Source organism: Notolepis coatsorum, assembly GCF_963971535.1.
Source record: "Notolepis coatsorum genome assembly, chromosome: 2".
Classification (NCBI taxonomy): domain Eukaryota; kingdom Metazoa; phylum Chordata; class Actinopteri; order Aulopiformes; family Paralepididae; genus Notolepis; species Notolepis coatsorum.
The window spans coordinates 143,571,985-143,585,417 of record NC_140166.1 but is presented as its reverse complement, the minus strand read 5'-3'; the positions used below and the strand labels follow the sequence as shown (position 1 = coordinate 143,585,417).

Below are 13,433 nucleotides of genomic sequence, written 5' to 3'. Positions count from 1 at the left end.
TGAGTGCCCACAAGTAGCTGTTTAATTTGGTCTTCTGCCCATATTTCTATCAGAGCTTTCACGAGGCATGTTTACTGCATGCTTGTTTTGCAGTGAATGCGCACTAGATACCCAAGATGCACAGTTCATCAGGTCAGAGTTCGACTGAGCATTCACACCACCCCAAAAAAAGCGGACTATCCGAGGAAACGAACTATGGTCCGATAGTCCGGACCAAACAGCTGAAAGCACCCTAAGTGTGAACACCTCCTAGCGGAGACTCAGCCCCCCTCCAGACCACCTCCTAGTTGAGACTCAGCCCCCCTCCAGACCACCCCCTAGTTGAGACTCAGCCCCCCTCCAGACCACCCGCTAGTTGAGACTCAGCCCCCCTCCAGACCACCTCCTAGTTGAGACTCAGCCCCCCTCCAGACCACCTCCTAGTAGAGACTCAGCCCCCCTCCAGACTACCTCCTAGTAGACTCAGCCCCCCTCCAGACCACCTCATAGTTGAGACTCAGCCCCCTTCTAGACCACCCCCTAGTTGAGGCACAGACCCCCTCCAGACCACCTCCTAGTTGACTCAGCCTCCCTCCAGACCACCTCCTAGTTGAGACTCAGCCCCCCTCCAGACCACCTCCTAGTTGACTCAGCCCCCTCCAGACCACCTCCTAGTTGACTCAGCCCCCCTCCAGACCACCTCCTAGTAGAGACTCAGCCCCCCTCCAGACCACCTCCTAGTTGGGACTCAGCCCCCCTCCAGACCACCTCCTAGTTGAGTCAGCCCCCCTCCAGACCACCTCCTAGTTGAGACTCAACCCCCCTGTTCACTGTTTTTGGTTCGTTTTTCTTTTTTTCCCGATATTAATATCATATCACAGCGCTGTATTTTGGCTGGAAAAGGCATATTGTGAGTCAGAAGGTGCAGTACCGGCCAGATCCTGTTAATGGGGCTATCTCGAGAATGCAGTAACCACCCCTCCTTCCCAGTCCCTAGTGGACCTCTCTATCGCTCTATCAGATTAGCTTAGTTAGCTCACGCTAACGCAACGTTAATTTCGGTATTTAACGTGACGTGGGCATAAAGGAATGGCGAGGATGGAAAGCATGTTAGATGCATTTGACCCCTTGTGGGGAAAAAAACAACAGGCACTTATTTCGGGCAAAATAGGCGGACTCTGAAACAATGCCGTCTAACGTCTACACACGCTGAGCTGCGCTGAGCTAATGTTGTTGTTGCAGCCGGGCGGATATGCTCACGAGGGGATTTTCAAAATAAGAGTATCGCAATATGAATCGATCTTTTTACGTTGCATCGATCCTATTTGATAATTGATAATAGATCGATATATCGATCGTCCCACCCCTAATGGCGGGCAATAACGTTTTAAAGCGTTTCCGGCGGTGGATGTGTTAAATGAAAAACAATCTATTGTTTTTAATACAAATATACCTCCTGTTCACTGTAAAGTGCCACGTTTTGATATATTGAGCTATAAACTTTAAGTTCTATTTTTTGGAACTAAAAACTCACAACCTAAAACCGGCTGATCTCTAGAACATCTCACCATGATGCTGTTTTGGATGTTTACACTCAGGAGTACAAACACATTAGAAACATCTTAGAAACACATTAGAAACACCTTCCTAATATTGAGTTCCATGCCATTTTGCACAATCTGTGTCTCAATTGTCTCAAGGAAAAAAAAAAATCCATCTTTAACCCGTGTCCTGCTTCTCTGAACCCACCTCTCCTTCACGAGGGAAGTGGACTTAACAGCTGAAGTCACTAAGAGATCGTTATCTTTGACCTGGATTCACCAGCTTGGTCTGTGTCATTGAGTGTGCAGATGTCCGTAATGTTTTGTTGACTTAATATACGTTGTACTTGTGTCCGACGTCTCTCGGCTTCAGACGTGACGTGACGCCTGCAGTATGAGACCAAACTCCTCCCATCAGCGACCAGCGCCGACCACAGGGTCCGGCTGCTTCAGTCCACCTGGTCGCACACATGGTCGCACACCTGGTCGCACACCTGGTCGCACACCTGGTCGCACACCTGGTCAAACACCTGGTCGCACACCTGGTCGCACACCTGGTCGCACACCTGGTCGCACACCTGGTCAAACACCTGGTCGCACACCTGGTCAAACACCTGGAGGACTGTGTGGTTGAAGTCTTCTGGCTGGTCGGCGTAAACATAATGGCCCGCCCCACGGATAGACTGATATGAGAGAGAGAGAGAGAGAGAGAGAGAGAGAGAGAGAGAGAGAGAGAGAGAGAGAGAGAGAGAGAGAGAGAGAGAGAGAGAGAGAGAGAGAGAGAGAGAGAGAGAGAGAGAGAGAGAGGAAAAGATAAGATATTCCTTTATTGATGCCCTTGGGGAGATTCTGGCATCATAGCAGCATGGGGAGGGGGGTACAGGTACATGGTAATAGTAGAAAGGCATAAATATAGGCAATAAGATTAACTATGAATATAAAAATATGAGAAAAATAAATAAAGGTGCGGATGAGGGTCTGTATGCCGTATAAGTTATATTATATGGTGCAATAGATATGGGCAATAAGAAAATGTAATCTGAATATATACTATGAGTAAGAGTAAAAGTAAACAGTATACACAAGGTACCATAACTGGCATGATGAATAAGGTTTTGGTGGTTAACACTTTGAGTGCCACGTCACGGCTTTTCTCGGGTTTACGATAGTGACGTTGAAAGCCACGTCACGGCTTTTCTCGGATTTTTTTTTTTTGTGCGATCTGAAATCATATTGCATCACCCGAGCCTACCGTTGGAAATCCAGGGGCCGCCGGCGATCAGATGTGAAAAAAGCACCCCCTATCGTCTCCCAGATGGTAAATCACCCTTTTGGAATGGACTCAATGAAAATGGATGGGGGGAAAAAAATATTCCAGTCCACATTTTCCAGTCCACTGATGCAGCCGGAGTTACCAGAGTTCATTCTGGATCCTCTGAGCCGCGGCGAGCATGGGTTATACTGTACACACGTTGGATCAATATACTTATCGATTTTTTCGAATGGTGATCAGGAATTGGAATATACCATTTGGATACCATCTGATGTCAGGTAAGGAATCTATGTTATCAGTGTTAGGATAATCAGACTCGTTTTCGAGGAGATATAAGCTTTGTGCTCTAGCTGTTTCACTGTAAAATCCATGAGGAAATGAAAGCAGCTATTATCAGCGCGCGGCTCGAACGTGCGTGCATGCACGTATACTATTGATCATCTAGCGTTTATTTGAAAACGATTCATAAATAGGCCGACAAATATCAACGTTCTGGAATATTCCAGTAAAAGGCGATTATCAGGGAATAGGTTGTTTTTCACCTGAAAACGGGTGCTTTTCAAAATGCTCTCAAACGGAAATGAAGCGATAAAAAACCGATCTGCCTTGACAACACTGACTGGAAAATGATTCTTTGATAAGCGACGGGCAGATTAGACACATAGCCATAATTTAAAACATAGATTAGGCGATATTAACGTTAACATTGGGAGTGGACCGTGGCATTCAAGGGGGTAAAAAGGAAAACACGGCGTGGCGCTCAAAGTGTTAAGAGTCAGACACACTTAGTGGTCAGACATTCCTAATATTTCTTGAGTTCTGCAGCCGCTAGTTCTCTGTTGGGTCTCAAAGCACCAAGCTAGCTCTCTGTTGGGTCTCAAAGCACCAAGCTAGCTCTCTGTTGGGTCTCATGGCACCAAGCTAGCTCTCTGTTGGGTCTCAAGGCACCAAGCTAGCTCTCTGTTGGGTCTCAAAGCACCAAGCTAGCTCTCTGTTGGGTCTCAAAGCACCAAGCTAGCTCTCTGTTGGGTCTCAAGGCACCAAGCTAGCTCTCTGTTGGGTCTCAAGGCACCAAGCTAGCTCTCTGTTGGGTCTCAAAGCACCAAGCTAGCTCTCTGTTGGGTCTCAAAGCACCAAGCTAGCTCTCTGTTGGGTCTCAAAGTACCAAGCTAGCTCTCTGTTGGGTCTCAAAGCACCAAGCTAGCTCTCTGTTGGGTCTCAAAGCACCAAGCTAGCTCTCTGTTGCTTCTCAAAGCACCAAGCTAGCTCTCTGTTGGGTCTCAAAGCACCAAGCTAGCTCTCTGTTGGGTCTCAAAGCACCAAGCTAGCTCTCTGTTGGGTCTCAAAGCACCAAGCTAGCTCTCTGTTGGGTCTCAAAGCAGCACATTGATAAATATGGTAGACAGATGGCCTCCGGGTGAGAATGGTCGTCAATAGAGTCACTTCGACCTACTGACCTTTCTCTGTGCCAACCGTTCTCCCTGCTGTAAATCACCCTTGTGTGCATAGGGCTAAACTTCAATATAACAGCCCCTGTTCGCACACTGACTGACTGACACTGATCGTAACCACAGTAAAGTTAGTGAGGTCCGTTTTCACCAGGGAAGACATTTGTTCCTTTCTCCATGTGCTGCTTTCAAACCCAGTGGAGCTAGCTTGGTGCTTTCAGACCCAGTGGAGAGCTAGCTTGGTGCCTTCAGACCCAGTGGAGAGCTAGCTTGGTGCTTTCAGACCCAGTGGAGAGCTAGCTTGGTGCCTTCAGACCCAGTAGAGAGCTAGCTTGGTGCCTTCAGACCCAGTGGAGAGCTAGCTTGGTGCCTTCAGACCCAGTGGAGAGCTAGCTTGGTGCCTTCAGACCCAGTGGAGAGCTAGCTTGGTGCCTTCAGACCCAGTGGAGAGCTAGCTTGGTGCCTTCAGACCCAGTGGAGAGCTAGCTTGGTGCCTTCAGACCCAGTGGAGAGCTAGCTTGGTGCTTTCAGACCCAGTGGAGAGCTAGCTTGGTGCTTTCAGACCCAGTGGAGAGCTAGCTTAGTGCTTTCAGACCCAGTGGAGAGCTAGCTTGGTGCTTTCAGACCCAGTGGAGAGCTAGCTTGGTGCCTTCAGACCCAGTGGAGAGCTAGCTTGGTGCTTTCAGACCCAGTGGAGAGCTAGCTTGGTGCCTTCAGACCCAGTGGAGAGCTAGCTTGGTGCCTTCAGACCCAGTGGAGAGCTAGCTTGGTGCCTTCAGACCCAGTGGAGAGGAAAATGGTCAGGGGTAATATATGTAGAATATGTGTGCTGATTAGTAAACAGTCGGGGGTAATGTACAACATGTGTGCTGATTAGTAAACAGTCGGGGGTAATGTACAACATGTGTGCTGATTAGTAAACAGTCGGGGGTAATGTACAACCCTCCACTCCTCTCCCCCCACAGCACCTCGTCAACTGTCTCCTTGACATCAAGGCCTGGATGTCATCCAATTTCCTGAAGCTAAATAGCAAGAAGACTGAGCTCATGGTTGTGGCCAAGCAGTCACTGCTCTGGAAGGTTGGAGACCTCCTCCTTGAAGTGGACGGCTGCCTAATCCACCCTTCCCCAGAAGTTTGCAACCTGGGCGTCATACTGGACTCCACCCTCTCCTTTCATTCCCACATCAAAACAATAACCAAATCAGCCTTTTTCCATCTCAGGAACATTTCCCGACTCCGGCCATCTCTCCCCGACTCCGTAGCAGAGACTCTCATCCACGCTTTCGTCACCTCCGGTCTGGACTATGCAAACTCTGTCCTCATAGGGCTACCCAGTAATGCCCTGAACAGGCTACAATATGTCCAAAAATCTGCTGCCAGGGTTCTCACCCGCACCAAGTCCTGGCACCACATCACCCCCACCCTCATCCACCTCCACTGGCTTCCAGTCAAGTTCCGCATCAATTTCAAGATCCTCCTCATCACCTACAAAGCCTTTCACTCCCTTGCCCCCCGGTACCTAGCGGACCTCCTCCATCCCTACATTCCGCCCCGGAGGCTGCGGTCCTCTGACTCCAGTCTCCTCTCCATCCCCACCACCAACATGCGGACTGTTGGTCCCAGAGCCTTCTCTGTGGCCGCACCCACCCTCTGGAACTCACTCCCTCCAAACATCCGTAGTGCTACATCCCTGCACTCTTTCAAATCCCAACTCAAAACCCACCTTTTCACCAAATTTGTAAATGACCTTTTTCTTGCGTTTTCTTTCTTTTCTTACCTTTTGATTAATATTTTGTTGTTACGTTGTTCCCTGTCCCCCTCCCTTAGCTGTTAAGCGCCTTGGGTCTAAGATATTATTATTATTATTATTATTATTATTATTATTATTATTATTATTATTATTATTATTATTATTATTATTATTATTATTATTATTATTATTATTAAGTGTGCTGATTAGTAAACAGTCGGGGGTAATGTACAACATGTGTGCTGATTAGTACAGGATAAAACGAAACATCCCTACTGCCCGCTCAGCGACCATCTATGAACTTACTGTGATTTCCACGTGAGAACTTGGCCGCAGCTCCTTCACGATGTCGCCCGAGGTCCCGTCGAGGCCGGAGCGCGAGCCGTAGATGATGGCCATGGGGACGTCGGCGCGGACCTGAGCGACCCGCCGCAGCATGGGCCTCTTCGCCCAGCCGTACGGAACCGTCATGTTCCTGAACGCGGTCTCGCCACTGCCGCAGGACAGAACAACGACAAGACTCGGTTCCCACTTCACAAAAATGTACAGCAGAAATGGACTACCATTTGACTATTGATATTAGCAAACACTGCAACTGGATCCTTTCTACACCCTCCCCAGACTGACAGTAGGGCAGCATGTCCCAGACCGACAGTAGGGCAGCATGTGGTAGTCTACACACCCTCCCCAGACCGACAGTAGAGCAGCATGTGGTAGTCTACACCCTCCCCAGACCGACAGTAGGGCAGCATGTGGTAGTCTACACCCTCTCCAGACCGACAGTAGGGCAGCATGTGGTAGTCTACACCCTCTCCAGACCGACAGTAGGGCAGCATGTGGTAGTCTACACCCTCTCCAGACCGACAGTAGGGCAGCATGTGGTAGTCTACACCCTCCCCAGACCGACAGTAGGGCAGCATGTGATAGTCTACACACCCTCCCCAGACCGACAGTAGGGCAGCATGTGGTAGTCTACACCCTCCCCAGACCGACAGTAGGGCAGCATGTGATAGTCTACACCCTCCCCAGACCGACAGTAGGGCAGCATGTGGTAGTCTACACACCCTCCCCAGACCGACAGTAGGGCAGCATGTGGTAGTCTACACCCTCCCCAGACCGACAGTAGGGCAGCATGTGGTAGTCTACACCCTCCCCAGACCGACAGTAGGGCAGCATGTGGTAGTCTACACCCTCCCCAGACCGACAGTAGGGCAGCATGTGGTAGTCTACACCCTCCCCAGACCGACAGTAGGGCAGCATGTGGTAGTCTACACCCTCCCCAGACCGACAGTAGGGCAGCATGTGGTAGTCTACACCCTCTCCAGACCGACAGTAGGGCAGCATGTGGTAGTCTACACCCTCCCCAGACCGACAGTAGGGCATGTGGTAGTCTACACCCTCCCCAGACCGACAGTAGGGCAGCATGTGATAGTTTACACCCTCCCCAGACCGACAGTAGGGCAGCATGTGGTAGTCTACACCCTCCCCAGACCGACAGTAGGGCAGCATGTGGTAGTCTACACCCTCCCCAGACCGACAGTAGGGCAGCATGTGGTAGTCTACACCCTCCCCAGACCGACAGTAGGGCAGCATGTGGTAGTCTACACCCTCCCCAGACCGACAGTAGGGCAGCATGTGGTAGTCTACACCCTCCCCAGACCGACAGTAGGGCAGCATGTGGTAGTCTACACCCTCCCCAGACCGACAGTAGGGCAGCATGTGGTAGTCTACACCCTCCCCAGACCGACAGTAGGGCAGCATGTGGTAGTCTACACCCTCCCCAGACCGACAGTAGGGCAGCATGTGGTAGTCTACACCCTCTCCAGACCGACAGTAGGGCAGCATGTGGTAGTCTACACCCTCCCCAGACCGACAGTAGGGCAGCATGTATATACAGAGGTACAGTAGAGACAGATCAGTGAGGGAACAGAGGTACAGTAGAGACACAGTGAACAGAGGTACAGTAGAGACAGACATTAGAAGGAGAGACGGCCAGAAGGCGACTCAGACCTGGGAGGCTGGACGTTCAGGTGGTAGATGTACTCTGCGACCGTGTTGTCACTGAAGACGGAGGAGAACTTCTTCTTGAAGTCCGGCCTCAAGGTCTGCAGCAGAGTAGGACCTACAGGACCGCGTGGAGACACCAGGCTTTAGGACCAAACCATCCTCCAGTAAAACGCTAAGCAGATTAGTTTTAGATATTCTGTGCTTTTAATCCAAAGCAATTTGTGCTTCACATTCAATCACTCAATCACACACGGTCGCCGTTGGTTGTGTGATAGTAAAGGGTTAACCTTCTGTCGTGTGGCAGTGAAAGGGTTAACCTTTTGTGAATTGTCGCAGTGAAAGGGTTAACCATTTTGGTAGTGCGGCAGTGAAAGGGTTAAGGCTGAGACGATATGATCTATAAATAAATACCGAAATTTGTATTAGTATAAAAGAAAAAAAATCAAATTGAACAAATTTATTTTAATTTTGCAGCAATTCTTTGCTGTTGCCGCCATTTTTAGTGTTACAGATTTCCCCATTAAAAACTACCACAGTGATCCTTCTCATTTTGTAGTCGGTGGTCTCTGGATGTGATGGATGTGTGGAATATATGTATGACGCCCCCTTCCTCCCCTCCCCTTCCCCCACTCCCCCCATTGTTCACCTGGTACTTAACTGCTCCCCCAACTGGGGAACGAGATCTTTTTACCTGACTGACGGAGCTGGTCTGTTTAGGTAAGATCTCCAGCCATATTCTCTATTGTTGTAATGATTTGATTTGATCTGGGTAATAAACCTTATTATCTGGACCCTCTGAGTGAGCAAGTCATTTGACTCTATTCCTATTTGAATACTATTATTATCCTACAATTTGGCGTCGCGAATTTCGAATTTTGTGCAGACTGATCTGTTCTCAGGTGTAGAGAGAAAAGGATTAGTTTAGGCCGGCCGGTATCTGGAACACATTGGTGTGATCCCCACTTCTCTCTACACAAGGTGAGCATTTACTGTGTGTTTTAATATTCGAGACTATGGCTGGACAATAGAATAACGTGTATTGAATATCTGGGCTGTATTGAGAATCGTACTGGGGAACGCGTGTACCTGGGTCCTTTATCTGGACAGATGTTCTGAGAAGGATGGGTTGTTAGTGCTATTCCCGGATTTGAGCTGTGGCCAAACCGAAAGTTAGGGCACAAATTAAGGTTGTTGGTTTGCTAACCCGAGTCTAATTCAGGCTGAAATATAGGCAACAAAAGAAGATACGTGAGCTTATTAGAGTGATATCATTGGAAAACGCTCAACCTTAAACTAAGCTCACAATCTCTTCCATTCCTGAAAACGATATATTTGGATTAAATTAACCAATTGATTATACAGATAGCGGGAAGATGACCGGGATGTCTCGGGAGTACGTGAATGTACATTTAACGAGTCGCAGGTCGAAGGGACCGTGAGTGTGATTAAAAGGTATATATAATCTAATATATCGCTGTTAAATTTCGAAGTCAGGTTCGGTCGTTATGACTTTTAATAACGATGTATTATTATATCAAGGGATAAATGCCTTGTCGCAACAGATGTTGGCCGACTAAACGAACACCGATCCAATACAGACCAGGTATATACACACGTTAACTTTTATGTATTTTCGTTTGTTTGTCTGTTTGAGTCTTGTTTGTATGTGCACAGTATTATAACCCGCCGAGGTGTTTTATTGAGTTAAGAACGAACCGGCTGATATTGATATCGCAAAGCATTGAGAGACGAGTTAACGTTATACAAGGAAGCCAGGAAAGTGATTTCCGGTAGTGATTTCCGGTTGGGAATTGTAGTTTTGGTTCCACTTCCGGTTTCACGATAGGTAATGATAACGGCGCTATAAATTACATAGTGATAACGATACATAAAGTAATTGGAATAATATGTATAAGGATTCAACATCTAAATTAGGTATAGCAGTATACAACTGAAATACATATATCTTAGAATCAGACCTGACAAATTAACTTTGACTTGAATGAATACCCAAATTGGTTCTCTGGAACAATATAGATTGCTACAGTTAATAAGCTATAATTAAGATACCAAGTATATAAAATAAGTTATAATTAAGATACCAAATATATAAGATTGAGTGTCTGGTCTCCACCTTATATACAATTATTTAGTTATAACTAAAAATAGGGCATTTGTTCTAGTTATTTGCCTGTCTATCTCTGTCTGTCTATCTCTCTCTCTCCTCCTCACTGTTTACCAGTCATACCGGTTAGACAACACGGTTGATCATATCAGGGACATTACGTCGAGGGCAACGCGGAGCATATAGCTGGTATCATGGGGCGTTCACTAAGCAAAAATGACGTTACCGGCAACTCTCCGTGCGACTTCATGCTAACAAAATATGGACCTATAGCTGTAAAATATTTGGGATTATGGTCAAAATGGACAAAAAACAACTGGCCAGTCCTAGGGTGTTTTAATAATGGAAAACTTAGGGGCGTACGCGAATGTTTCCGTGAACGTGCCAGGTCGTTTACCGTGAGAAAACAGAGTCGTATCGAACATGCATTAATTTTGTGGCAATGTGAAATAGAGTTGAGAAATATGACACATTTAAAAGAAGAGGCGGAAAAAATTATTATAACGCAGTCTCAACCCGAAAGGCCCAATATCAAAAATGTTAAAGGCCTATATCCAAGCCTGACCGCATGTGTGGTAGAGGACGATTCAGACGATGACGTATCCACAAGAGTAACGTTTAACAGACACGCACATGTGGTTTTAGATAGGAACCCAGACGAAAGAGAAAGTATAGACGCAGGACCATCAAGGAACAATAGACCTGCTAGAACACAGGACAGTTCACCAGCAGTGCAAACGCCGTCACCACCAGCGAATAGAATAGAAAAGGTTAAAACGCCTCAGGAACCATCACAAATGGTCACTAGATCCGAGAAACCGACCAGCACATATCCTATGAGGATTGTCCCACTAGGCGAAAATGTAAACGCTACAGTTTACCGACCATGGTCACCGACAGAATTAAAAGGACTCGTTGAACAATTTCCCAAACCCGACAGAGACCCAATGGGTTTTATCGAACAATTGGATTTAATATGCCATTGCTATAGCCCGACTCCTAGAGACATAAAACAGCTAATGTTGGGATGTCTAGGAAATAAATATCACAGCGTCTCAACGCAAATGGCTATTCCAAGCAGTGATGCCTGGAGTGAAAACAACACTAGGGAACAGTGTATTACTGCGATAGCAGCCGCAATACAAGGTTTGGCCAGGCGAAATGCATGCATGTCAAATATCACAGCTTCAGAACGAGTCTGAAACAGTCGATGCGTTTTACAGTAAATTTAAAGCGGCTTGGGCCGCGAACAGCGGATTAACGGCAGACGAGGGACTCGCAATCCAGGTATCCTATTTCGTTAACGGCCTCCTACCACACGTTGGAAAACATTTGAAAGCCGTCCAGTTAGATTGGGAGAGCTCTCCTATTGCAAACGTTAAGAACGCAGCCATCAATATAGAACGACAGCATCACGACAAGAAACGTGTCATCAAAGACATCGGAGTCTTTGTATCTCGACAAGAGGTGGTAGAAGAGGAAGCAATACACTGTTACCCAGCTAGAAATTACTACCCCCAGGGAACAGGAAATAACCAGAAGGGTGGGGGTGGGGGTAAGCGATACGGGCCTCCAACATGCTACAATTGCAATCAACCAGAACACAGAGTACAAGAGTGCCCCCATATAACATGTTTAATTTGCCAACAAAAGGGCCATTTGGCGGCCTATTGTCAAAAGGAGAATAGGAAGAATGGAAACAAAGGGGACTACATGCAAAGAGATTCACACAGGCCCCACAAACCCCATCCTAGCGCCCCACCATATGCAGATTACACTATGGCAGATCCGTTCAAAGGAGACGAGGCGACGAATGTCGCATAGAGGTGCCAACAGGAAAAAAAGATCTGTCTGGAGAATGTTATGCAAATATTAACAGCAAATCCCGAAGAGGAACCCAAAATTAACTTAATGATAAATAACAAAGAAGTTACTTTCATGATAGACACCGGAGCCACACAATCATCAATTGATGAGAGCACAATGGTATTACCATTGTCTGGACAGTCTGTATTAACAGTCGGGATAAGCGGTATCCCGCAGACAATTCCTTTGTCTATACCAGTTAAAATAGAATCAACTAGCGATTCTTTTTCAACTGAACACTCTTTGTTATTAACATCTAAAGCAGCAGTTAACCTTTGTGGACGAGATTTGCTTTGTAAAATGAACGCTAACATTTACTGCTCACAAGATGGAGTCTTTTTACAGCTACCAGAGAAGGGAGAAAGAATTGAAATGCAACAGATGATGTCACAACGAGTGGGAAATGTGATAGAATACAGATGGAAATTAAATAATGATCCTATCAATGAGTTTGTTTCCACAGCATTGAAAGAAATAACAGAAGCCGACACAGGAGTGAACGCGAGGTGTTTACAGATGAAGTTCCTGGCCGAACACCACGTAACAGCGTCCAAATGGGATACAGACGTACCAAAAGTATATATAGAAAAGGTAAAATCATCCATTGGTAAGACCACACTGTTTCCAGCATTCTCAGAAATATACATCTCCCATGAGGGCATTGCAGCCACAGTAATCTTATCAGAAGTTCAAAGAGTGGCAATTCATGACTCTGATTATACCCCACACATATCAATCGCATTCGACACGGCGGAAGGAGAACAGGACTTGTCCCCCATGATGATGAGACTACAGACAGACAAAAGAACGGCTACCTCCCACACTGTTAAGATGAAAAATGGGTGGAATTTAACTAGATTGAAAGATGGATGCATAATAGCCATGCCCCCATTCATGATTGAAGGGCCATTGATATGCATACCAGAGCCCCCACACGCTGTGTTCCTTCCTGAAACTTCATTGTCTAAGGTACCCCATAAACTGTGGGCATCACACTCCACTGAAGTCGGGCTAATGACATCTGCAGTCCCCCACAGAGTCACACTGAAACCAGATTGTACCCCTCCCAAACTTGAGCAGTATCCGCTGAAACAGGAAGCCATCGATGGAATAACACCAGTAATAGAATCACTGCTATCACAAGGCATTTTAAAACACTGCGAAAGTCCTTGCAACACACCAATTTGTCCCATTATAAATGCTAACACACGTGATTGGCGATTTATACAAGACTTGAGAGCCATAAATCAATGCGTGATCCCCATCACCCCATTGGTTTCTGATTCATCTACAGTAATGGCATTAATCCCCACAACAACAACACATTACACAGTAGTGGATTTATCCAGTGCATATTTTAGTTTCCCAATCCATGCCGACTCACAATATCTTTTCGCTTTCGAATTTAATGGTAAACAACTGACGTGGACGAGAGCACCACAA

The 13,433-nt window shown here is 46.8% G+C and overlaps 1 protein-coding gene across 1 annotated transcript in view; it reads right to left on the bottom strand.

Moving 5' to 3' along the window:
• Positions 1 to 1,969: 1,969 nt before the first annotated feature.
• abhd5a (abhydrolase domain containing 5, lysophosphatidic acid acyltransferase a) overlaps positions 1,970 to 13,433 on the bottom strand; it is a gene marked incomplete at both ends in the record, with an annotated part of 49,501 nt that continues 38,037 nt past the window's right edge. The window contains 3 exons of the mRNA XM_084308330.1: positions 1,970 to 2,203; positions 6,299 to 6,485; positions 8,003 to 8,114. Of these exons, the coding sequence (XP_084164456.1) occupies positions 1,970 to 2,203; positions 6,299 to 6,485; positions 8,003 to 8,114 (533 nt within the window). The remainder of the gene's footprint in view (positions 2,204 to 6,298; positions 6,486 to 8,002; positions 8,115 to 13,433) is intronic.